This window comes from Narcine bancroftii, chromosome 6, assembly GCF_036971445.1.
Source record: "Narcine bancroftii isolate sNarBan1 chromosome 6, sNarBan1.hap1, whole genome shotgun sequence".
In the NCBI taxonomy this organism is placed as follows: domain Eukaryota; kingdom Metazoa; phylum Chordata; class Chondrichthyes; order Torpediniformes; family Narcinidae; genus Narcine; species Narcine bancroftii.
The window spans coordinates 5,238,336-5,265,303 of record NC_091474.1 but is presented as its reverse complement, the minus strand read 5'-3'; the positions used below and the strand labels follow the sequence as shown (position 1 = coordinate 5,265,303).

The 26,968-nt window shown below is 43.7% G+C and overlaps 2 protein-coding genes across 5 annotated transcripts in view; both read right to left on the bottom strand.

Moving 5' to 3' along the window:
* Nucleotides 1-965: 965 nt before the first annotated feature.
* On the bottom strand, nucleotides 966-5,720 carry LOC138735628 (tumor necrosis factor receptor superfamily member 6B-like). Its single transcript, XM_069883712.1, has 4 exons — nucleotides 5,624-5,720; nucleotides 4,844-5,231; nucleotides 4,208-4,405; nucleotides 966-2,847 (listed from the first exon to the last, which is right to left on the bottom strand). The coding sequence occupies exons 1-4, from the start codon at nucleotides 5,633-5,635 to the stop codon at nucleotides 2,573-2,575; spliced, it is 873 nt and encodes a 290-aa protein (XP_069739813.1). The 5' UTR covers nucleotides 5,636-5,720; the 3' UTR covers nucleotides 966-2,572.
* Nucleotides 5,721-17,515: 11,795 nt separating this feature from the next.
* rtel1 (regulator of telomere elongation helicase 1) overlaps nucleotides 17,516-26,968 on the bottom strand; it is a 94,416-nt gene continuing 84,963 nt past the window's right edge. For 2 of the 4 annotated variants that reach the window (XM_069883707.1, XM_069883710.1), the window contains 3 exons: nucleotides 25,581-25,772; nucleotides 23,044-23,268; nucleotides 17,516-18,000 (listed from right to left, as the gene is read on the bottom strand). In XM_069883707.1, coding sequence (XP_069739808.1) covers nucleotides 17,993-18,000; nucleotides 23,044-23,268; nucleotides 25,581-25,772 — 425 coding nt within the window. In that variant the 3' untranslated portion in view covers nucleotides 17,516-17,992. Of the gene's footprint in view, nucleotides 18,001-23,043; nucleotides 23,269-25,580; nucleotides 25,773-26,968 lie in introns of those variants that run through there. The other 2 variants (XM_069883708.1, XM_069883711.1) reach the window with 2 other exon arrangements.

The window sequence follows — 26,968 nt, the reverse complement described above, 5'->3', positions numbered from 1 at the left end:
TGAAAAGGTGAAGCACACAATGGCCATCCATTCACAGACACACCAATAAACAGTACATTGGAAACTTATTACAACTAACAAGTATGAAAAATTGACCTGCTTTCTAGCATTGACCGCGTCACAGGATCCGGGAAGGGTCCATTGCAGTTGGCCCTCCAGTGCTCAACCTTAGAGAGTAACCTGGACTTCACCTCTCGATTCAAGGCAACAGTTAAAAAGGGATCAAACAGGCTCAATGTATCATGTGACCTGCTCTGACCAATCATGCACCAGCTGCAAGAAACAATCACACATCAGCCTGACAGGTGGCCAGATCTTAACCCTGGATTGGCAGGTGAGGTCACCTCTGATCCGAGGCTTGCTGGAGTGGTCACATGACCCTCTACAATCCACACTACACTTCTTTTCAAACTCAACATTAGTAACTGAATTGCAGAGCCCTCCATAATGTTTGGGATAAAGACACTTTTTTTCCCCCCTTCATTCGCCCCTGTGCTCCACGGTTTTAAATTTCTAATCAAACAATTCACTTACGCCCTCTGAAATGGGAAATTTTGCATACAAGGTGCTGCAGTTTCGACATGGTCAAACCAAAATAACCTTGAACTAAATCTGGAAAGTTCACTTCAATCACATGTGAATTGTTTGATTACAAATTTAAAACTGTGGATCACGGGCAAATAAAGGAAAAAAAAAGTATCTTTGTCCCAAACATTAAGGAGGGCACTGTATATTCCATATCCTCCAGTACTTTCAGGATTTGAACACCGGTGTCTGAATTGTTGGTCCAATTCTTAATGTGTGCCACCTGAATCAATTCAGAAATAAAATCTGATTCATTCACAAAGGTTTATGCTGACAGGATAGTATAAAATATAGTCATGTGCAGGAAAATTTTATACTGTTCGGAATGCTGTGATGTACAGATCACATGAACACCATCAAAAAGTCCAAAAGACTGGACGTTATGTAAAACTTATTGACTTTTATTCACAATAGAATGGAGGCACGTCCGTGCTGGTTGACTGTCCTGAACGGGGGAGGGGGACTGTGGGACAGTCACCTTTATACAAGTGTCTGTGGGAGGAGCCACAGGTACATAAGCCAATGGGCGTGCCCAGACCGTTCAATATATAAACAGTGGTTTACGACTCGCATCAGTTCAAGCATCTGCACTTTGAGCAAAACGCAAGGTGCCTCCAAGTTTCACATTCTAATCGCTGATCTATCGCAATACCCACCATTTAACTTCAAGCACCAGTCTGATGAAGATTCAAAAATGTTGAATTCTGTGCACAGTATAAGAACTGACTGACCCCGGTGAACTTGGAGAAGTGAGAAGTGAATGACTGGACTGTGAATCAAAGAACTTTTCTGTGCATTTCATGTGCACTTAGAATTAGAAGGGGATTAAGTTAGGTTAGTTAAGTCAATAGTGGTAAGTTTGTCGGGGCACCTCTGCAGCGACCGTACGAGGGGACGTACAGGGTTATACAGCGTTCTGGCTCGACGTTCACACTGGTCTTGGGTGGCAGGCATGAGCTGTTTACCATGGACAGGCAGAAGCCAGCGCACCTCGATCCCACCGAGCCCATGGTCGTTGCCCAGCCCAAGAAGCGAGGCCGCCTGGCAAAAAAGGACATTGGCGCCGGTTCTGGGTGGGGGCTATGTGGCGGCTCACCACAAGGCAGGCGAACCGGCCCTGTTTGTAAGCCACACAGCGGAGCAGCCGGCCAAAATGGCGCCGTCGGGGGGTGTGTCCCTTCCTTCCAGCTCGGGGCTCAGAAACCCGCGCTTGGGGACCACATGATGCCCGGGTGACGTCAGCGCCCTCCAGCGCGATTCTGAGCCAGGTCCAGGCTGGGAGTATAAGTGCAGCCCAGCAGCCTGCAATAACAGACACAACCAGATGGGTTGAGCTCAGTGAGCAGACTAGTTCATTGCATCACGTGGTCCCCAAGCACGGGTTTCTGGTGTCAGGTAGCAGAGTTCTCAATCAAAATTACAGATGATAGAACATCGGAAGCTCACAAGTAAGATGTTGTAACACGTAGTCTGAGATTTAGCAGCAGATGTCTCAGAAAATTCAGACAGACATTGCTTGAAGAGACTGCTTTTCCAATGGAGGGGCTGCCCAGGGCCAAAAAAAATACTTAATTGGTCTTCACATTCTCCACCCTGCTCCAAACACTCACTTCTTCGAACCACACTAATACCTCCTGAAAGAAGTTCCTTAATATCAACATTTAAGATTTTCCTTAGCCACCGTTTCCTTCAATCCTTCGGCCTTTTTGATCCTTTCATCCAAGTCGCAGTTTTTCATTAAAGTGTCCCCAGAAAAACCATACAACTGAGCAAAATAGCTGCACGGACATGTTGCAGGTTAACAAGCAAGAGTGGGAAACCTAGCTGGTTTTCCTTTCTCAATTTCCAGAGGCGCCATCAATGTTTTTTCAATTAATTAGTCCAAGCCTTGAATAAAATTCAGACCCTCCTTTTACGTACGATTTGCTAACCACCAAGTCTTTGGCACCATTCTGGGAAATGAGTATATTTGACTTTAGCTGATATTTCACAAAAACCGTTTTCTTAGCTTTTGGACAACATTTTTCAACTTTGCTTTTCCAAGTATTGAGATCATTATTTTTGCTACATCTTCTTCCTTTCTCGTTTCTTTCCATTTCACTAGAAGCTGATATAATGTTACATACATTATATTCTTGTTCTGTAACATTTGCTCACATAATTTATGAATATTTTTAATTGAAAGTAAAGAGAGAAGCCTTCTGAGTTTCCTTCTTGGGATTCTCTGATGTGCCACGAACTGAAGAAAAGCTTCATTACACGCTGTTGAAAGAAAGTTTAAATTTAGGACTTTATTAGACAGCCAATATTAATATTCAGCTGTTATCTATTTCCATTGACAATAAATCTTTTCCTTTCCTATTCCATCAGTAACAAAAATAAATGAAAACTCAACAAAAGTCCTCAATAAATGGACTCAAGCCCAAAACGTTGGTGATGTATCTTTATTGAAGAAGACCGCAGAGCCCACCTCACTGACAAAAGGCAAAGGAGGAAAAACCCAACACCCATCCCCAACCCACCAATTTTCCCCTGCAACCGTGTCTGCCTGTCCCGCATCGGACTTGTCAGCCACAAACGAGCCTGCAGCTGACGTGGACACTTACCCCCTCCATAAATCTTCGTCCGCGAAGCCAAGCCAAAGAGAAGAGATAAACTACACTGTTTGACCTGCTGAGTTTCTCCAGCTTTGTGTTTTTACTTCAATTAAGGTATTGGCAGACTTTTGTGTTTTACTCCTCTCAATAAAAATGCCAATTGAATTGAATTGAATTTTAAACTCCAATACGAGGGAGAGCTAATATAACGCAGTAAGGAATCCTATAGATTAGTTGAAACAATCGTCATGTTAAGGACACATTATCTTGGGGTTTGGTGGAGGGGGTGAGCGAGGTAGGAAAGTAGATTCCTTTTCTTGGTTTCTTCTCTCACTGGTCCTTGAGCTAAAGTACTTGTTGATCTATATCTTAGGATGTACATTGTTTTAATTCTGAAGGTTGGGGGTTCAGGTCCTATTGCAAAGATTTTTAGATGTACTGCCATTGAGGAGAGAAGAGGTATCATCTACAGTGCCCAGGTCATTGCCTATACCTGACCACGGCCATTGAAGCAAATTCTTTGGTCATTGTTTTGGGATGTGGCTACAAATTGGCTGCTGTATTTTCTACATTCCAGCAGGCCTTCGGCTTTGTGTCAATCTTGAGGTCAGTAAATCAAGAACACAAATAAAATGACTGAAACCCTCCATCAGCACCATGCACATCACGTTTGAATGCTATAAAATTAATATTTGAAATAAACAAGCAACATCAAAGTAATGTTGATCAGAAAGGGTTAAACTCTTCACACCCGCAACTGCTTTTATGGGCAGGTTGTGCGTAAGCTTCCATTCCTACGCCTTTTGCGACAGAAAGACTGCTTGGAGTTTTCCTGCATTTTAACTTTAAAAAAAAATATCATCTGAACTAAACACACAGATCCTCGAATGAGGCTGGTATTTTGACAGGGAACCTACTTTCCAAAGACAATTCAAATGATAGAAAAATGAGACATTTTATAGAAAGTATTGGATATTTAAAGATGTTACTACAAATACTATAAAAGAGGAAATCGCTTTACGCACCTGATGTATTGATGGAATCTCCAATATATTTAGTGCAGGAAGTACACAGGGTGTCGTGGTATGGGTTACCTTGGACAATGACTGCTAAACCTTCTACAGTACAGTTTGTGTGTTTAATACAACGTTCCGAACTAGAGGAGGTTGCCGAGAAAAATCCATCAGCACATTGTTCACAACTTGTATCCTGGAAGGGGGTTCCTAGAAAACACAGAATGATTCAGTTAAAATTCGCAGGGGGGGGGGGGGGGAATCATTTCAGGAAATTCAAGCATTATCCGTAGAATTGTGGAGTTTAAACATTGGACAGGTTCAGCAATGGTAAGAGACAAACCTCTGCTGAACCCAGGAGTACAACAAAGTCAGTTGTGGGAGTATAATCTCCTGCATTTTTAGAAAATTGTAGATTATGACAGCCAAGTTCAGGTTGAATTTTGAAAATTCATAATGCTAACCCTATTTTTTTTCTTTGTTTTGGGGGCTGACGTGAATCACGAACTGCACTGACATCGCGTTGTATTTAGGTTTCTCTTGAATTAGAAAAGTAGACTAAAGCTATTTAGGCAAGATTTCCAGAAAAAGAAAAGGATTCCGGAAACAAAGCAGGGCAAGATTCAAGAATGGAAAGGTTCAATGTACCTGCTTCAACCACACCGGCGCCTGCAGGGCACTTGGAATGTTCAAGGCAAAATTCAAACTCTAAGTAATAGCCAGCTCTGCATTCGCACCCTCTGTTCCGCGTCGCATTGCACTGTTGCTTCTCGAACTGATGCTCTACGCAGTAGACGTTACAGTAGCGGCATTTCTGAAGATAGTTCCAGTACCGAGTATAATGCAGCTCCGGGCAGGGTCCGCAGACGGTCGGACGTGAACTTGTACAATGCTTCACCACGAACTTCCCAGGCGGGCACATCTCGCATGTCACCATCCGACCCGTTGCTGCCTCTCTCCTTTGGTAGGTATGCTTGGCTTTAACCAGCTCAAGGGATCTTGAAATATTTATGATCAGTACAATACTGATGAGGTGCTGGAAAGGAAATTGGAACCAGAAATAAAGTGACCGAAACCCTCCATCAGCTCCAGACACATCACGTCTGAATTCATTTTACCCCAAGTGCTCAGAAGGGATTAAACTGAAAAGCGGGCAGCTACACTACTTATTTAATACAAAGTTTGAAACAGGAAGAAATACATGGGTCCACGGGACTCCTTCTGTGTGGCAAGAAGTCAAACGAATGTGTCGATTCACTTTAAATACGTTATTTCGACTTGCGAACCCAACATCTATCGAGACTCTCCCGCCACCAGCGCAGGGACCTCCAGGTGCCTTATCAATCAAATCACATCACTTCAATGCGCATCATGGCCAGGAGCTGCGCGATTTGGGGGGAGGGCTTTGGAGCCTCGTCAGCCGCTTACCTTGAGCCCCATGCTTGGCTGCCTGAAGTGAACGACCTGGCCAGTGACTCATTTTATGGGGCTGGGATGACTGAGTTCATCCCACGTCACGTTGACGAGCCAGGAAGTGGCTGAAGGGGATGCCCACCAAAATGACATCAGGCTAACAAGATCGTGACTCGTTGCAAAGCGATTCCTTTGGCGAAACTGGTTTCCCTGCTAGGAGAACAAGCGCGCTTTTCCTACATTGCACTCAACGCCTGGTCGACACCATAGTCCTTAGGTGACTGGGAAAACCAGGGGCAGAGGGTGGAGCACAAAGCCCCTTTCACACTAGCCAGTGATCCCAGCAATTAACCGCCTGTAAAGTGTGAACGAACCATCAGCTCAGCGCCAACAGACGCTGGTGTTGAGATCGGGCAAGTGTGGGTTTTTTGTGTGAGTGCAGGAAGGAAAGATTAAAAGATCTAAATGTTGCCATGGGGAAGTCACAGTGGGAGAGAGGAGCTAGCGGACCATTTTTAAACAAGGTTTCGAGAGGTCGGCACAATATATGAAGGGCTCACACTGTGCTGTAGGTAAAGCTGAATTATGTTATAATTAGGCAAGATTCATTTTGTTCGAATGCATTGATCAGGATTTAGGGCAGGTCCACCATCCCTCGATGAGGTCACCCGTAGGAGGTAGAACAGTCTTAACCCCAGGGATGGCTCCTTGCAATTGTGAAAGCATTCGCTGTCCCAGTGTGGATCCTTAACTGATGGTTGGCGGCTTTCAGGTCAATGGTTGAATAGAGCCAATACAGCACAATTTTGCTTCCCATGTCCAAAATTCAAGGGAGGGGGTGTGCGACCAGGAGTGTGAAAAGCCAAACCCCCATTCCTATCCCGGGACACTGAACAGCAAATTTAGTGGGATGCAAGTGTGAAAGGGGCTTCGGCCTATAATGGAAAGGAGGTGGACTTTAAGAGGGGGTGGACTTTATCCGCGTAGTGAGAGACCCACTAGACGTAGTAAGAAAAGAAGCCCAGGCACCCCCTTAAGGCCTTCACGGTCTTCGGCATCGGGAGGTCCAACAGGGGGCTCGTTCGATCGGGGTTAGGACCAATGACACCATCCTCCACCACGTAGCCCACAATCACCAGACGTTTAGTCTAGAGCACGCTCTTACTGGAGCTGTATGTGAGATTCAGGGATTTGGGCATGTGGAAAAACTTCTGCAGGTTGGCATTGTGGTCTTCCAGAGAGTGTCCACAAGTGGTGACGTTGTCGAGATAAGGGAAGGTGGCCTTTAGCCCGTATTAGACCCCATTAGTGATACCAAAAGGGACCCTCCGGAACTGATAAAGCCTCGAATGCTGTGTAGGGGCGGTCCTTGGAGTGGATCTTTAACTGATGGTATCTAGCTTTCAGGTCAATGGTTGAATAGAGCCAATACAGCACAATTTTGTTTACCCTGTCCAAAATTCAAGAGAGGGGGGGTATGCGACCAGGACACCCTGTTGATCACCCTGCAGATACCTGCACTGTTCCAGACTTCTCTCATGCCGTACGCGGTCACGCTCCTCCTCTCCCCATCTCCTTCACGAAGCTCCACATCGCCACAGTCAGGCCTGTTCCCGGGTGAGTCTCCTTCTCTTCCTCCTCCTGTCTGAGCCTGCAGGGCAACAAAACAGAATTTACAGAGCACATACGTAGGGGTAAATTGCAAGTGGACAAACACTACTGAATATAATGCATGAAGGACACTAGCAATGAATGCTGCTCCTGCATGCACTGTTCAGGCTTACCACTCACATGTCCCACCTCCATCATTGGAGTGCTGGGACAGCACGGGCAGGTTCAGGGCCCTCACGCTGTCGAGGGCCTGGTTGCTGGAGTCCTCCACTAGGGTGTCCTCCATCTCACTTCCACCAGCCTGAGCACTTGGCTCGGTGGGGGCCACGATCGCACAAGGGGTGGATGTTTCATTGGGACCTTCCAGCAGGGTGCATGCCTCGCTGGCACGTGGGCTATTAACAAGTTGGCCATCAGGGAATTATATTCTTATCAATTTTTAGTTTAAATGGATTTTAGTAAAGTTCGTTTGTGGGTGGACAGGGACATACACAGAACACCATTTTAAAGTCAAGATGTCTACTAATTCATTGTTCAGTGGAAGCTGTGTGAGCAGCCATAAAACCCCAAGTGATTGTTCATTAAAATATCTAGGACAATGGGGTATGCTGAAGGGGGGGCATCTGGTTAAACAAAAGACTCTCTGCTTGTTTACCCAAGTTTTTAGAAAGGAAACAGAAGCATCTGTGGCAAACAAGCTGGCTTTTGCTTCAATGATCTGTGTGCACAAGGCCATCTGCTTGTGGCTTCGGCAGACAATCCGGAACCATATCAACTCAAAGTTTTGGAACAGGTGAGACTTCAAGCAGAATCAGAAGGGATGATCAAAGCAAGTCATTTAAATATTGTGTGGCGGCTCACCACAAGGCAGGTGAACTGGCCCCGCTTGTAAGCCACGTGGCAGGGCAGCCACCCAAAATGGCGGCGTTGGGGGGGGGGTTTCGCTTCCTTCCAGCACAGGGCTCAGAAACCCACACTGGGGGACCACGTGATGCACGGGTGATGTCAGCGCCCTCCAGCGTGGTTCTCAGCCAGGTCCAGGCTGGGAGTACGTGCAGCCCAGCAGCCTGCAATAAACTAGTCTGCTCACTGAGCTCAACCCGTCTGGTTGTGTGTGTGTATTATTGCAGGAGCAATGTAGCTGCCACTACAATTGGTGACCCCGACTGGTTCAAACGTCTTTGAACCCATCATGAGTGAGCCTGCGATCCGCACTATAGCCGTGAAATTGCCTGAATTCTGGGTTCAGGAGCCAGAGTCCTGTTTTGGCCATGCAGAAGCCCAGTTTCACCTCCTCCAGATTTTGTCCAACACGACCAAATTCTACCATGTGGGTGGTCGCTGCCCTGGACCAGGCCACAGCCAGATGCGTGCTGCACCTTGTTCAGCACCCACCCGCAGAGGACAAATACGAGACCATCAAGCGTGTGCTTACCGGGTCCCTTGGACTATCCAGACACCAGCGTCCTGCTCGGATGCTGCACCTCAACGCCCTGGGGGACAGGTCCCTGATGGAACCGATGGGCGAGATGCTTGCACTCATGGGTGAGCACACCAACGGTCCACTTTTCGAGCGCATCTTCCTCAAACATATGCCCGGGGACATCCGGCCGCTGCTGGTTCAGGACAGCTTCACTGACCCGAGGAAGGTCGCCCAGAAGGCCCAAGAGCTATGGCTCGCATGATTCTCGGAGGGCTCAGCGGTCCAGCAGGTCACGAGGCATAGGCAAGACCACGCCAAGCCCGCCCCTAGCGCTGCGGTAGAGCATCCGGTCCCTGCAGGGGCCCCCAAGGGCATAACCAAAACTACAACATCTTCTTCAGGCCTCTGCTTCTACCATCAGCGCTGGGGAGCCAAGCTCGGAAATGCCATCAGCCCTGCTCATTCCAGGGAAACAACCAGGCAGACCGCTGTTAATGGCTGCGGTGGCTGGCCAAGGACACAGCCTTCTCTACTTGTGGAACTCGGTCAGCGGCCGGCAATTCCTCGTTGAGACTGGAGCCCAGATCAGCATCATACCTGCCACGGCCATTGAATCCAGGAACCCTCCGTGTGGCCAACGCAACGGCAATCCGGACATATGGAGACAAAACAGTCCACTTCCAGATCAGCCAACAGAATTTCGCATGGAGGTTCACTGTCTCCTCCCTCCTGACTGCCATCCTGGGTGCAGGCTTCTTCCTTGCACACGGGCTTCTGGTGGACATTCGAGGTAGGTGTCTGGTAGATGCCCGTATCTTCCTGGCTGTTTGCCTCGACGCCTCCTCCTCAGAGCAACCGCAGATGGCCACGATCAGCTTGCCCAAAGACGAGTTCCAACATATCCTGGACGAGTTCCCGACACTCCTCAAGCCACAGGGCCCGTCGGTTCACACCAAGGCACGCAGGCTCCCACCTAACAAGCTCCAGGTAGCGAAGGAGGAGTTTTCGCACCTGTTGGAGCTAGGGATCATTCAGCGGTCTGACAGCCAGCGTGCTTCACCGCTCCACCTGATTCCGAAAGCCTCTGGTGGCTGGTGTCCCTGCGGAGACTATCGATGGCTCGACGAGGCAACTGTTCCTTATCATTATCCCATCCCTCACATCCAAGACTTTACGGTCAACCTGCTCGGTGTGAGGGTTTTCTCCAAGGTTTACCTAGTGCCCTGATACCACCAGATCCCAGTGCACCCTGAGGATATACCCAAGATAGCCATCATCATCATCCCCTTTGGCTTGTTCAAATTTCTCCGCATGCCATTCAGTCTTAAGAACACCGCTCAGACCTTCCAGCGCCTCATGGACTCTGTGGGCAGGGACTTGGATTTCGTCTTTATTTATTTGGACAACATCCTCGTCGCTAGCAAGGACCGGGTGCAACACAAGGCCCACCTACGTGCCCTTTTCTCCTGGCTGGCCTTGAAATGTCTACAAATGCATATTTGTAGACAGACCTAAATTCCACCATGGGGCCCAGGGATGCATATGAATCAGTAGACATTATCCAACTTCCACCATGAGGCCAAGAGATGCAGTTGTCTTTTGTTGGTCGCAGACTGTCAGGAGACCTTGAAGATAATTAAATCATTTGTTCAAAGAGATAAGATCTGAAGTAAACAACTTTTGGGTAATATAAGCCATGGTCCCACTGCTGAAGTTTGTGACGCTCCAAGAGGTGGCAACATCTCTCAGCAAGAAGAAGAACTTCAAGAGTCCAGCTAACGTCCCGGTTGAGGGAAGTAGAGAAGCTGCTACCGGCGCCCCGACAACCTATACAAATGTGCAGTCGTTGCCTCGCTTCGGCAGTTGGGACCAGTCCAGGCGTTGATAAGTATAAGTGAGAAGGGCTTGCATATTGTAGTGTGAATTCAGCTTTAAATTTAGTAATAAAGACTTGTATAAACTGAACTGCTCTCGGTGTGTGTGTGTGCCTATTTTCTTTCGGTAGCTCAAACACTGTGACCAATCTAAAATGAACAAAATGAGAGGTATAAGTTTACCCAAGACAGGCCTTACCATCAACCTGGCCAAGTGCCAGTTTGGGAAAGAGTCCATGCAGTTCCTGGGCCATACCATCACGGCCGAAGGAGCCAAGCCTGCTGCTGTGAAGGTTGCCACTATCAGGGAGTTCCCACACCCGGACAGCCTCAAGGGGTTGCAGGAGTTTGCAGGTATGGCAAACTTTTACAACTGCTTCATCCCAGGAGCTGCTCGTTTCACGCAGCCACTATTCACCCTCATCACGGCCAAACACAAGGCACTCGCTTGGAACCCAGAAGCCTGCGCCGCATTCGAGGCCACCAAGGACACCCTCACGAAGGCCACCATGCTCACCCACCCGCACACCGACCTGTATATGGCACTCTCTGTCGATGCCTCTGCCACAGCCATCAGTGCTGTCCTGGAGCAGCAGGTGAATGGAGATTGGAAGCCATTGACATTCTTCTGTCGCCTGCCGGAACGCAAGTATAGTGCCTTCGACCGCGAGTTACTGGGCATGTACCAGATGGTACGGCATTTGCTATTTTTTGGAGGGGAGGACTTTTACCATCTTCACTGACCACAAACCCCTCACCCAGGCGCTCGCGATGGCAAAGGATCTGTGGTCGGCCCGCCAGCAGCGTCCCCTCTCCTTCGTGTTGGAGTTTACCACCGACCTTCAGCAGAGAAGGACAATGCGTTTGCCTATGCACTCTCACGACTGGCCATCTGCGTGCTGACACCTGGCCTCGACTTCGACCAGCTCACCCGGGACCAGGAATCTGATGAGACAAGTGCCTTCAAGACCATCATCACTGGCCTGCGGTTTCGAGACCTCCCGACTCTGAGCGGTGAAGGCACCATCCTATGCGATATCTCCTTGGGCACCCCGCGGCCAGTGGTTCCGCAGCAGTGGCGCAGGCAGGTCTTCTGTCACATCTATGACCTTTCTCATCCATCCATCAGGTCAACGGTCTGGATGGTGGCAGAACGGTTCGTATGGCATGGGCTGCGGAAGCAGATCATGGGCTAGGACAGAACATGCACCCATTGCCAGGCATCCAAGGTGCACAGGCACACCAGGGTGCCCGTACATGTGTTCGAACATGTCCGGGAACGGTTCAGCCACATTCACGTGGATATCGTTGGGTCCTTACCCATTTTCTGGGGCAACTGTTACCTGTTTACGGTGGTGGACCACACCACTCACTAGCCTGAGGCGATCCCAATGCCAGACGCCTCCACTGACTCATGCTCCCGAGCACTGTGGCATGGTTGAGTCTGCACTCTGGGCACAGCTCGCCAACAGGTTGGGGATCCAGCTACACCGCACTACAGCCTACCACCCCCAGGCCAATGGACTGGTTGAACGTCTGCACCGCCACCTTAAGTCAGCGCTCATGGCCTGCCTCACTGGTCCCAACTGGGCGAATGAACTGCCTTGAGTGCTCCTGAGCATCTGCTCCACTCCCAAGGAAGATCTGCAGGCATCATCAGCTGAGCAGGTCTACGGTGCGCCGCTGGCACTACCTGGTGAGTTCGTCAACACACCTCTCAATCCCCAGCGGTCGCCACACGAACTACTTCCGCACCTCTGGGCATGCATGGACTTGTTCGAACCTCCATCACTGCCCAGGCATGGCACCTGCCCATCTCACGTTCTCGGTGAACTGCTTTCTGCGGAGTACGTTTTCATTTGGTGGGGACCGATCGTGGCACCTCTGCAGCGACCGTACGAGGGGCCGTAGAGGGTTGTACAGCTTTACGGCTCGACATTCACACTGGATATTGACGGCAGGCAGTTGTTGTTTACCATGGACAGTCTGAAGCCAGCGCACCTCGATTCTACTGCTCAAGAAGTGAGGCTGCCTGGCGATAAAGGACATTGGCGCCGGTTCTTGAGGGGGGGGGGGCTGTGTGGAGGCTCACCACAAGGCAGGCGAACTGGCCCCGCTTGTAAGCCACGTGGCGGGGCAGCCGGCCAAAATGGCACTGTCGGGGGTGGGGTTTCTCTTCCTTCCAGCGCGGGGCTAATAAACCCGGGCTGGGGGACCACATGACCCTCGGGTGACGTCAGCGCCCTCCAGTGCGGTTCTCAGCCAGGTCCTGGCTGGGAGTACAAGTGCAGCCCAGTAGCCTGCAATAAACTAGTCTGCTCACTGAGCTCAACCCATCTGGTTGTGTGTGGGTTATTGCAGCAGTGTAGCTGCCGCTACAATTTCACCAAAAAATATTTGAAGTCAGAAATGCCTCCAATGAGAAAGGTACTGTTTTTGTTTTATTCTTTTTACATGGGAGAAACACAAAATCAGTGGTGAGGAAAAGCCACTTCACCTGTTTCTTTGGAAAGAGGACAGTTGAACCATGTCCATTTCTACATGGCCACTTCATGCAACCCTTGCCGGGGTTTGTGAAATCATTGTGAAAGAAAACACAAGTACTGAAATCTCCATGCAAGAGAGGGAAATCCTTCATATGAAGAAACAGTTCTCTGAAAACAGCCCACAATCATTTAATGAGTTTTGAGAAGTCTAATGCCTCACATCTACTCCATAATTTACTCTGAGCAACAATTTACACACACATATACATTTGAGCATAGAGGGGTTAAGTTAGAGTTAAGTAAGAAGTGTTATTTATAAAAATTATTGTTATGAAGATACCCCTGCTGTGGTAAGTTTCTATTGGTGTGGTCTAGGTCATATCATTAGTTACAGGTTACTGTTCACGAATCTCACAGCCTGCGGAAAGAAGCTATTTCCCAGCCTGGCAGTCCTAGTTTCAATGCTCCTGTTCTCCTTCTTTGGCTTGGCGGACGAAGATTTAAGGAGGGGGTAAATGTCCACGTCAGCTGCAGGCTCGTTTGTAGGGTTGGGTGTTGGGTTTTTCCTCCTTTGCTTTTTGTCAGTGAGGTGGGCTCTGCGGTCTTCTTCAAAGGAGGTTGTTGCCCGCCAAACTGTGAGGCGCCAAGATGCACGGTTTGAGGCGATATCAGCCCACTGGCGGTGGTCAATGTGGCAGGCACCAAGAGATTTCTTTACCTTTTCTTTGGTGCACCTCTGTCACGGTGGCCAGTGGAGAGCTCGCCATAGAACACGATCTTGGGAAGGCGATGGTCCTCCATTCTGGAGACGTGACCCACCCAGCGCAGCTGGATCTTCAGCAGCGTGGACTCGATGCTGTCGACCTCTGCCATCTCGAGTACTTCGACGTTAGGGATGAAAGCGCTCCAATGAATGTTGAGGATGGAGTGGAGACAACGCTGGTGGAAGCGTTCTAGGAGCCGTAGGTGATGCCAGTAGAGGACCCATGATTCGGAGCCGAACAGGAGTGTGGGTATGACAACGGCTCTGTATACGCTTATCTTTGTGAGGTTTTTCAGTTGGTTGTTTTTCCAGACTCTTTTGTGTAGTCTTCCAAAGGCGCTATTTGCCTTGGCGAGTCTGTTGTCTATCTCATTGACGATCCTTGCATCTGATGAAATGGTGCAGCCGAGATAGGTAAACTGGTTGACCGTTTTGAGTTTTGTGTGCCCGATGGAGATGTGGGGGGGCTGGAAGTCATGGTGGGGAGCTGGCTGATGGAGGACCTCAGTTTTCTTCAGGCTGACTTCCAGGCCAAACATTTTGGCAGCTTCCATCAAGCGCTGAAGAGCTGGCTCTGAATGGGCAACTAAAGCGGCATCGTCTGCAAAGAGTAGTTCACGGACAAGTTTCTCTTGTGTCTTGGTGTGAGCTTGCAGGCGCCTCAGATTGAAGAGACTGCCATCCGTGCGGTACCGGATGTAAACAGCGTCTTCATTGTTGAGGTCTTTCATGGCTTGGTTCAGCATCATGCTGAAGAAGATTGAAAAGAGGGTTGGTGCGAGAACGCAGCCTTGCTTCACGCCATAGTTTCAATGCTCCTGTAACTCCTTCCTAACAACAGTAGCCAAAGATACTGTATGATGGATGGAAAGGATCCTCAATAATTCTTTGAGCCCTATTTACACAAGGAGAAAAGGGAGGTCCCAGAGATCTTTTCAGCCATTTTGTTGATCATCCTTATCGACTTCCGGTCAGATGCTTTGCAGCTACAACGATGTAGCCAGACAAAACACTCTCAATGGTGCTCTCGGAAAATATTGAAATGGTGGCTGGTAGCCTTTCTTTCACTCTTCCATTTCCCTTCAACCTCTTCGTATCAAGATCTACCCATCACCTGCCAGCTCATGCCTCATCTCTTGTCCCTGTCTCATTCCTCATTCCCTTCCCCTTTATCTCACTTTTATACTCTCAGTCGTGATGTAGGGCTCTGGTATGCAAAGTCAACTTTCACAGATCCCTCCACAGATGCTGCCTGGGCTTGATGCAAGTCTGACTTTATAGAATCATAAAGCACAAAGACAGGCCCACTGAGTCTGTAGCAACCATCAAGAATTCACTTGCACCAATCCTCATAGCCTCCATATATTCCATCAACTTTCTCCAACTTCTACCACTCCCCAACTCAATAGGGAAAACTATTGAGTTTTTAGCTCCACATTCCAGCATTGCAATTTCTTGGGTCTCCAGAGTTTATCAGATCTCTTCCTTTAATATATTTCTTAATATATCCATTTGGCCCATTACACATGTGCCAGCTCACAAAGCAATTCCATTTTTCCACTCATTTTCTTATAATCTAATATTTTCCATGTGATCATTAATGGACTTTCCCTTTATCATCTGGACCAGTGATTTTCAAACTTTTCCTTTCTATTTACATCCCACCTTAAGAAATCCCAGTGCCACAGGTGGTCTGTGATTAGTAAAGGATTACTTAAGGTGATGTGAGAGTGGGGAAAAAAGGTTGAGAACCACTGCTCTAGACCCAATTGTTACTGAGATATTTTGCTTGAGAAAAATTGTCATTGGCCCATTTCATTTGGAGTTGTGAAACCGTACACATGACGAGTCAATGAGGGACGATTAAAACTGTGCTTTTCAAACATTTTTTTTCCTGTGGAAAACATTAATTTTCATTATATAATGAGAAACTTTGTTTTGTGTGCTCTCCAAGCAAGTCAGCCCATATTCAAGTACAGCAGATAGTTCAATAATAAATACAAAAGTATAAAACAATTCTAACATATGTAAGGAGTAGATCTGCCAGGAACAGAATGTTTCTGTATTCTGGAACCAGTTTCCGACAACATTGGTTCTAATGGAAACGTGTGTATTCACACACACACAAATGTATATAATTACATACTGTAAATACATAAAGATACCACTTAAAATAAATGTCAAAACATTACTCAGTTACAGAATACTTACTGTCTGCAGGAAGAAGCTATTTTCCTGTCTAGCCATCGTGATTCTGATGCTCCTGCGCCTCCTTCTTAATGGTAGCGGGTCAAAGGCCAGTGTCTTCAATAATTATTTGAGCAACACTCCTGTCAATAGAGGAAAGGGTGACCCCAGTGGTTTTTTGTCCATTTTGATGAGCCTTTGTATTGATTTCGTCAGATGCCTTGCAGCTACCATCCCACACAATGGTGCCGGGAAACAAGTGCAGCACAACAAAGTGCTGGAAGATCTCAGCAGGTCATGCAGCATCCATCAAGAGCAATAGGCAGTCAACATTTCAGGCCTGAACCCTTCATCATACCCCTGTGTCTGCAGTCTTCTTAACATTGAGAACCCAAATTTTTAGCGCAAGACTATTACAACACCAGCATCCTGGGTTCAAATCCAGCCCTGTATGCCAGGAGTTGTATCTTCTCTCTATGCCTGTATGGGTTTTTTCGAGGGGTCCTGATTTCCTCCCGCCCTTCAAAATGTATTTGTGGGACAGGTGGTTCTGTTTCCATGCTTTACATTTGATTTAAGACCAACTCTATCTACTGCCTAGCCACTGATTTTTACAAATCAAACTTTACTCAGCTTTGTAAACTACATGCAACTTCACACGTTTGCTCTGCATACTCTGGTTTCCTTCCTGATCCCAAAGATATATGTTATCGGCCACTGTAAGTTTTCCCTATTGAGTTGGGGAGTGGTAGAAGTTGGGGAAAGTTGATGGAATATATGGAGGCTATATCTTGATGGTTGCTACAGACTCAGTGGGCCTGTCTTTGTGCTTTATGATTCTATAAAGTCAGACTTGCATCAAACCCAAATGTATTTGCTACCAGGAAATTTTAGCAAGACCTGTGAAATTTTCTCTCAACAAAAATAAGGAGAAAAAAAAATAAAATAAAAAAAAATAAAAATAAATAGAAAATATATATATATTTCAGTACCTCAGAGTTAAGATACAAAATAGGCAATCTAATATGCAGCTTGGTTTTTGAAATTTGAGTTTGGAAAAGAAATTCAATCAACATCTTCATCACAGATTTAAGGTTCAAATTTTCCTGATCATTGATGTTTACTTTCAGTTCTCCTCCAAGACTTAACATTTAACTAGTATTTGAATCAGAGATCTACATTTCCATAATTCTAGCCTGCTCTAACAAAGGCACCGATGGGCCAATTTAACATCAATCAAAGGAAAATAATTCTAGTTAAAACAAAATTGTGGTTCAAACAGTGCTCTAGTTGCTGTAGTTGAATCCCTTTGCTTTCATGGAGAAAATGCTTTCATTTAATAATTGCAACCAGTAATGAACATTCTTGCAGGTTTCAAGCAATTGGAACTAATAGGAATGGTTTGCAGCGTCTCATCCAGAGGCACAAAAATCTCGGCCGACAATCCAGTTCAGTTCCGAGGGAATGGTTACTGCATTGTTAGAGGTATTGTCTTTTAGACAACAAGTGAAAATGATGCCATTTCTGTCATCTCATCTAAGTGAAAGCAAAAGGACCCATGGCAATGTTCCAGCTAATATTTATTCCTCATTCAACATTACTGAAGTATCATCTGATCATTATCATATTAGTTTATTGTATCTTGTATATAAAATAGCAATGTGTTTTTGTCCATTCCAATTATGAGTATGTTACATGTTGCAACATTCTGAATGAATACATTGCATTTACAAAAATTTATCTTTGCATTCACATAAATAAATTGTGATATAATAAAAAATTAAAATGACAACATGTATCACACACAAAAATTATGATTTGGTGTCCTCAGGAAAGGAAATGCACCACATCGAAGTACAACTCATATCCTCTGTGAATAGTACAGCAAATTACAGTTCTCACTTTGATGTTCTCTGAAAACATTTATGTTCAAATAAAATGCTGCATTTTCTTATCATTCAAGAATGTTCATCAAATCTCAGTCAAGTGTCTGGAAAAAAAAAGCTTGTCTCAAGTATTTTCTGGTGGTGGAAGCGCATTTTACTTTCCTGGAAGGATGACAGGATAATGAAAAGTTTGTGAATGGAACTTAATTTTAAAACAAATATTTTCTTTGAACATTGATAAGTCTTTAAAACACTCGATTTGGTTTTGCAGTGTGGAAATAAACACAATAATTAGAATAAAATACATTAAAGCGACGTTCATGTTTAAAGGAAATATTGAAGCTGTTTTATCTGCCCAACATCAGACCTATTTCTGTGCTGTAATGTCCTATTTCTTTTCTATCCAACACTTTGATTTTCTAAGGGCAAAATAGAGCAATGCTGAAAATTTGAAATAAATCAGAAAATGTCGGGCATAGTTAGCAGGTCAGGTCACATTATCTGTTTGCCTCGAGATGTTGTCTGATCTGCTGAATATTTTCAGAATTTACTAAAATTATATTTATATCTTCTTTTTCATCCAAGCATTTACGAGGTTTGAGAAACAAAATTTTGTTTTCCAGTTCAGATCAAATACAGCAGTGAAGTTCTCTCCTCTTGCATGAACCACAAGGGGTTTAACCAGGCTGAACTAAGCACTCACAACCCGTCTTCTCAATGGGGTTTCCACAAGCTTGCCAGCTTGTCCTGTTCCAGTCCCTGGAACAGCTGCTGCTGAACTGTAAAACTGCAGAACTGATCTGTGTGTGTGTGTGTGTGTCTCTCTCTCTCTCTGAGAGAAAGCCTGTCTTACTCTCTCTGCTTGCAAAAGCACATGACCCTCTTAGAACAGAAAGTTCTACTGCAGACAGTGTGTGGCTCCGACAAGTTCTTTCATCTGTTGTCTTTTTGTAAACAACAATCCATTAGTGAAGTCTCTTGGGCACTCTCCAAAGCTTTTGTAAAGGCTGTTGGTCCCAACATGTCTAGCATGAGCAGAGCTCCAGTATTTTAAATAAGGTCTGTTTTAAAGTGTTTGTATGTGACCTACACTAACAAACCTGCCCCAATTTATCTCCCAAAAACTTATCTATATTCTGTCACAAAAATAACAAATGCAACATATCCATAAAATTGACAGCCTATCCCAAAACAATGAAGATTGAATGGGAGGATACACAGATAGATGCAATGGGAAACAAGAGTCAACGTGTGACAGGATACAGTGTCTACTTTTAACTTTCTACCAAATATACGTGAAACTATATAGACTTATAGCTTAGCTGCCTAATTCCTACTGGATCCAAAATGGCTACTTTTGAGAATAATCCTTAATCCCATTTCCTGGTTCTTTCTCTAGAGGCCTGTATCTAATAATTTGAAATAATCATTCAACTTTCCCTGAAAATGAGCGCCCCATCCTCTGTCTTAACCATGACTGGAGCAAAGCATTCAATTTCCAACTTTGTAGCCAAGCATTCAATTTCCAATTTTTGTGTGCTGAAGAATTCTCTTCATCTCTTTCCTTATTTTCTTAACAACTGTCAACCACAGAAAACCTTTGATCTACTTACCATCCAATTCTTAAGAATAAAATAAATGGTTAAATTTTCTAGTTGTTGTAAACCTAATTTCCTCTCAATGTTTTGTCATTATGAGGATTCCACAATATACACACAATATGCCTTTAATCTTCCTAACTTTTAATAAAATTTGAAACCTACAGTCCCTTGACCAATAAATGTTGTGTGCCAGTATCCCCGCATGTACCAAAAATTCTAGTTAATTTTCAAGTAGATGCTAATTTGAGAAAAAGGTTGATATGTATTAAAATGTTTAGATTTCTTTTCATTTACATTTTCACGGTTTTTCTTAAATTTTATTTGAATCATTATTATGGGAAACCAACAGGCAATGGGTAATTACTTTGGAAACACAAGTATCACAAGTCCTCAACAATTCTGATGCATTTCCTAATTTCCAAGTATCTGAAAAACAATCATACATTTAGCATCAATCACAGTTATATAAATGAGCCACCAAATGTGGAAATTAGCAAAGGAAAAACTTTTAAAAAACTTCAAGCCAAATTTGAGATTAAATGTGAGCATTTACACAAGTTACGGTTTTGTAATATAGTCTAATCCAAATTAAGTTAACAAATAATACCTAAAATGGGCATTAGGGCACTAACCATATTTTCATTTTATTGCCAAGTTCCTTAATTTGATAGGATCGTGGCTTTGATCAACCAGCCCGACCAGTTTATATTTAATCAAGTTCTTTCCCTACCACAAATGTAAAAATTAGTCTAACGTTCAATCACTGCTTCCAGCAGGACAAACAGCAGGTGAATTCAGTCCTGACAACTAAGCAGCATCGTTGTACTACAAGCTCCCATTTCATTTTTAAATGAAAAGTTTGTGTCAGTTTAAGGGTTAACAAATTGAGGGCGAGTATAAGCTGAGACCATTCACAACTAAGGAGAGAACTGAGTTAGAATAATCAGGTACAGTCTGGGCCCAAAGTGAAGAAACATTTGTTGCTTTTATCCAGGCACAGGTGTGGAGAGAGATGTGAGTGAAACATTTAAAAGGAACAAGACACTTGGTGATCAGGGGCCAATTTAAAGGAACAGCACTTTTGAGCAACAGCCATCTGAAGGAACACTGTGCTGGAGTGGCTGTGTGATAATGAACAATTTGTTTGTTTTGATCCCCACTGTGACCAAAGGAAGTCATTTTGAAGGAGAATTAGTGTATAACACCATGACCAAAAGAAAGGTCACTTTGAAAGGGAATTATTAAATCCCACCGTGACCAAAGGAAAGATCACTTGACTGACCCGTATATTGGTATTGAAAGCAGGATAAATACTGCATTTGGATTCTGACCCTTGTGATCATCATTCTGGACTGACCTACATCTGGGTTGTGGAAGTATTGTGAAAGCCACTTGTTTTGTTTCCCCTACGAAAGGAAAATGGGAGTTACGACCACCATTTGTATGAAAGGTCATCCACTCTGGAAGTAACTTGACAAGATTTTGTGAGTTTTTGGCAGTCTGTCACTCAGTCTCTCCTACCTCATTCGTAATCACTTCTTTGCATCAGTGTAAGAGTCTTTGTGTCTACACAGGATTTCTAAGACTCACTTTGGAATAACTTTCCAGAATGTGCCTAAGCTGTAATGGTCTTGGGTAACACACACACACACACACTCATTTGTGCATAGTTTGGGGGCTACATTTAGATAAGTTAGATAAGGTGTTATATTATCAGTTATTAATAATTAAAATATTATTTAAAAATTAAAATTGTCTTGGCAAGTTTCTATTGGTGCTGGTGTGTGACGTAACAGTTGCATCAAATCTAGAGTGTACAGTGGAAATCTGGCAGAATATATTGCAAAATTGACATATCTCTTTATAAAAAATTCATACAAATTTAACAGCTCCTATATAATTCCTTTCAGTACATTTTATGGAGAAAATGAAACAGCAAATAGCAGCTGGTTCCAGCAAAGAGAGATTTTATGCTCTTTTGGGGAGTTTTAGGACAGATTCCTGCTGGATTGGAAAATCTGTCAGCCCACATTTTCATGTGGCAAAGCTGCTACAACAGGAGCTACATTCAGTCCTTTTCTAAATTTACTAATTAATGCTGATTAGTGTTGACTAAATTACCACTGAATGAACATATGACTACATTCCTTTGTGGCTCAAAGTCTGAGTTCAAATGAGAATATATTCCAAAATAATAGGTTAGCCAGACACTGTGAAATCGAGAAAGAATAAGGCAGTAATTATTGTTCTCCAAGAAAGCAGAATGTACTCAATAAAACAGCATCAATATTTCACAAGCTTGGTGAAAATATACAAAACGTAAGAGTATAATTAGTTTTAAAGTTAATCTTAATGTACTTCAAAATCATGTCTTACTGAAGGTTGACAGAGCAACTCTTTGGACTAACGAAGAATGAGAGGTGACTTAATGGAGGTATACAAGATTATGAGGTGCTTAGATAGGGTGGACAGCCAGGCCCTTTTTCCCGGGGCAACAATAGCAAATACTACAGGACAACTGGCTCAAGGTGAGTGAGGAAAGTACAGGGAAGATGTCAGAAATAAGTTTTTTTTTTTGTTTTTTTTTTTGTTTTTTTTTTACACACAGAGAACGGTGGGTCCATTGCTGTGGGTGGTGGTGGAGGATAGTGCTACAGGGTCATTCAAAAGAGTCTTACATAGGCACACGGATGCAAGAAAATTAAAGGGTTATGTGTGTGAGGTAGAGGTTTAGATTGTTGTGGAGGAGGTTTACATAGTGAGCTGAAGGGTCCATGTGATGTTCTATATTTTACTTCCCAATAACAGGAAAACTAAAAGTGTGCATTTTTTCTTTATTCCATATAGTGATTTGATTTCTTTGGACACTTGAAAATCAGGAGTCTGAGAATAATAAATCTGTCTATAGAGAGAGAAAGTGCAGAAATAGTTTTAAAGAGCAAAAGTTGTCCAATATTTAAAACACCAAATCTATACATTTTATTGAGCAACTACTATTAATGGGTTCAATTACAATTCAAAGTAATGTAAAACCAATCTTAATTTTTTTCCCTACACATTTATGCACCTCTTCCAAATTATTGTACTTCAACCCATTCAAGGCAATCCACATTGAACATGAGGACTGAGCAAGACAGTGTAATTTAGGATGGATTACAAACTTTGAATGTATTGGCCTTAAATGGGCTGAAGTACAATCATTTAAAAAATGGTCTGGTCATCTATTTCATTGTGTTAATTGCTGTCTAAAAAGGTTTTAGGTTTTGACTGGGAGATAAATTTTGTCTTGGACAGTGGAAGAATTCTGCTCCCTTTCAGATGGTGCAACGGTATTTTTCCAATGGGGCAGTTGAAGGAGCCTTTGTTCAATGTCATATCCAAAAGACAGAGGAAGAGTACCATCAATGAACAATACCTGACACTTTGTCCAGACCAGGGAAAGCAAAGGGAAGGGCAAAAACCTGAAAGTGGCGAGTGTGAAAATGAAAATAAATAAATAATTTTTTTAAAAGGGATTTGGAAATCTTAATGTGTGTAAATTCACTCTCAGAAATATTGTCAGCTGGAAATCTAATTTAGAATCATTTAATTCACTGCAACTTACCAAATTTCAAATTCACTTCAGAGAAAGGCAACGGTGATTCATTTGATATTGGTGGCCGTATACTTTTCATTGACAATTCCTGAACTTTAGAGGGACAACTTTTCACTGAATTGTCATAAGCACTTTGCCAAGTGTTTGATGTTCCTGGGTCACTTGATTGTTTTAATTTCTCACTCTTTGGAAAGAATGCAGAAATTTTGCATTGGGTTGAAACAGATTCTTCATCTAGTAAAAATATATGACATAACTATTAAATATCAAAATGGAAAAATATATCACGCATAAACTGGTGACAATATCAGATAACATTCGAACATGCCTGCTGCATCTTGTTTATCTACTTATTGGAAGCTCAATTTACAGCTACATTGTAAAATGATGTCATAAATTTGTTAGTAAAACACAGAAGTGTGGTAAAAATACAAAAATGTTGGAGTGTCCATAGGAGGGAAAAATATAGAACTAAGGTTTCAGGCCTGAGCCCTTTGTTAAGGTGAATTTGGTATTTTGTATTGGGGAAAATAAACATTTCTAAAGATTACCATAGTTAAAAATTCATTACAGTTTAAACCCTTGTTAGGGATTTCATTCGTCACCGAAGTACAAGAACTACAGATGCTGGAATCTCGAATAAACAATGAGAAACTGGAGGGACTGAGCAGGGCAGACCACATCCAGAGAAATGGACAGGCACCTTTCAACAAGGGCCCTTTTTGCTCACGATTTTGTCATTTCCTACTGTTCTACTGAAAGCACATTTCCTCACTCTACAGCTGACTAAGACGTCATTTGGTTCCAACCCATCCAAATTCCATGTCCTCTGAGTTTAAGGTCCATGTGGAATATGCAGATGTCTTTCTGTTCCACTGATATTCAAAGGTGACCAGGAGGGTGACAAAAGGTTCATGAAGAGAAAAAAATTATTTGTTCTTTATTCTAATAAATCTGTAATTGATAGAATGCTTCTTCAAGATAACATTTTCAATATCCTTAAAATGGAAATATAAAAGAAAACAAATGTATCGTGCATATTTCATCAGCTCTACCTGGCAACTTAAAAGACTTTAAAATGCTCAGTTTGTATTTATAAGAAGTAATAACGTGTCTCCATTACATGTACTGCATATTATGGCGCAAACCTATTCCAAATGAAATAGTGGAATTTCTTGAATGTTTAGGTCAGTATCACTGATTTGAAAAATGCAAGAATTAGTTGTAAAACTTCCAATTCTCTAATTCAAAACATATAGATTAAAACAAATTGAATTCACTAAAACAAAAATATTTATGTACAGAATACACAGCATTTCTTGTGAAAGACAGTTAATGGCTATCACATACCAAGAAATCCCCAGAAATCATAAAAAAACTGGGAAGAACTTTTGGGACATATATTTTGAAAAGGAATGATGGGAAATTAGGCCAACCCAGCCAAAGTTAATTTAAAGATCATGTGGAAAGAATCAGTGTAGTCATGAGTATGTCTAATGTTAAGGAAGAGCATTGAGTATAGGAGTTGGGATTTTCTGTTGAAGTTATTTAAGACATTGGTGAGTCCAAATTTGGAATATTGTGTACACTTCTGGGTCGCCAAATTACAAGGATATCAATAGGATTGAAAGAGGGCAGAGAAGATTTACTAGGATGTTGCCAGGTCTTCAGGAGTTGAGTTACTGGGAAAGATTAAACAGGTAGGACTTTATTCCTTGCAGAGAAGAATGAGGGAAGATTTGACAGAGGTTTACAAGATTATGAAAGATAGACACGGAGTGGATGCGAGTAGGCTTTTTCCACTTAGATGGGAGGAGATAAATACAAGAAGTCATAGTTTTAAGCTGAAAGGGGAAAGTCTTAGGGGAAAGTTCTTCACTCAGAGAGTAGTGGGAGTGTGGAATGAGCTGCCATCTGATGTGGATAGTGCGGGATCGATCTTGAGTTTTAAGAATAAATTGGATAGGTACACGGATGGGAGAGATCTGAAGGGTTATAAAATGGAAACAGATCAATGGGACTCTCAAAATAATAGTTGGCAAAGACTAGAAGGGCCCATTGGCCTGTTTCTGTGCTGTAGTGTTCTATAGTTCTATGGAAGAGATATGAATGGGTTATTAAGTGAGGTGTATTAAGTTAGGAAAAACTGGTCCTGAAATTCAATACCAACAGATAGTTGAAATATAGGTCATTATGGGACACAACTTTATCTGATGAGGAACTATTGTAACGCAAGTCCAGTATAAATCACCCACTAATGATTAGAAACAAACCACAAGGAAAAAACAGGACATTGATGAATTGTAAAAGCAATATTATAAACACTGTACTATTGTCATGTTTCAGTTTGTTGGCATATTTTTAATTGAGCAGACTCTCCAATGTGCATTGTAACAGGGCCAGAATAAATATAAAAGTGCAGTATGAGTTTTATTTGGTGTGCCGTCTCAGTTTGAGGCATAATTAAGAGGGCAACTGATATCCATGTGAAAGCCAAAACTTGAACATGGATAAATATACAAAACATCTCCATCGGAATTACTTACCATTCTTACTAACCATCTCGTTTTCTGCCACTAAATGTTCAGGAGGCTTCTGTTGCTCCATGATCAGAATTCCCCCTTGTCTATCAGGCTGGTACTCGTTTTCTTTGAGCTGCTTACAGTCTGTTCCCGTTAGTTCTTTACACATCTGGTCGAACTTTGTTTTGTGATGTGCTCTGACAAATATATAAAACCCTGTAAACGTAAATGAGTAACCATTGCTACTGATCATTCAAGTCATTATTTGATATTGAAAACTACTTTTAACAATTTCCAACACTACAAGATGATTCTCCCACAGCAAAGTTCCAATACAAGCTCCACTGAGTTTTCTCTGAATTTCCCACATTAACTTGTGTATGAATTTTGGTCATTAGGGTTTTCCAAGTGTCCTTCATTTCCAGCCATGATTACACTGAACATGGGGTAGGCTTAAGGACTGCTCCTGCTCCTATTTTCTTGTGCTTTTTCCCCATCTGCATACAACTTCTGGACCACACGATCAAGAGATACAGGTATATGGTATGTTATGTAGAACTAAATATCCCTTATTGCACTCCTGAGTCTTGGAGCCTAGACTCTGTGGGGTAGCCAAGAGAGCGGTGGCATCTTCTGGGTTATCAAGTGGGCGCCTACATCCTCTGTATTTCGCTGGTAGACCCACGATATCTCCAGAGGGTTCAGCAGTGAATCCCGGCATCTCGGGCTTTCCCCCTAGACACCATTCATCCACTTGGGGGACCAGGTGGAATCCTTTCTTCTCATCTGACTTTCCTTTTAGCAGAACTGGAGAGATCTTTGACTACTTCTCAGTGTATCTTTCCTCGCACTCCCATCTCCCGGAGTAGCCTTGATGTTGATGTGTCTACAAAACCTCTGCAGCCTACCTGTCGGACCCTTGCCTTCCAGCCACGTTCCTGCACATCAGCTGCAAGCTCAGTGAATCTCAGTTTCTTTGTGTTCATAGGCCTCCTTCACTGTATCTTCCCAGGGCTCTGTAAGCAAGCTTCAAAACCTAGATCTCTGCAGTTTCCTCTGCAACTGCATCCTTGACTTCCTCATCGGAAGACCACAGTCAGTGTGGATCAGTAACAACATCTTCTCCTCACTGACAATCAACACCTCAAGGATACATACTTAGCCCATTCCTCTACTCACTCGACATCCATGACTGTGTACCTAGGTACAATTCAAGTGCTATCTCCAAGTTTGCCGATGACACCACAGTCGTTAGAAGAATCACAGACAGCAACGAGGAAGTGAACAGGAGGGAAAAAGATCAGCGAGTTGACTGGTGTCACAACAATAACCTTGCACTCAATGTTAGCAAAACCAAGGGATGGATGTGGACTTCAGGAAGTGGAAGCCAGGAGAACACAAACCAGTCCTCA

What these genes read in the sequence shown, in the direction of transcription:
- LOC138735628 (XM_069883712.1), bottom strand. An exon ending in CGCCGGTGTGGTTGAAGCAG is followed by an intron (nt 4,406 to 4,843) that starts GTACATTGAACC and finishes TGTGTTTTCTAG; the next exon opens with GAACCCCCTTCCAGGATACA. An exon ending in AGATTCCATCAATACATCAG is followed by an intron (nt 2,848 to 4,207) that starts GTGCGTAAAGCG and finishes TTCTTTCAACAG; the next exon opens with CGTGTAATGAAGCTTTTCTT.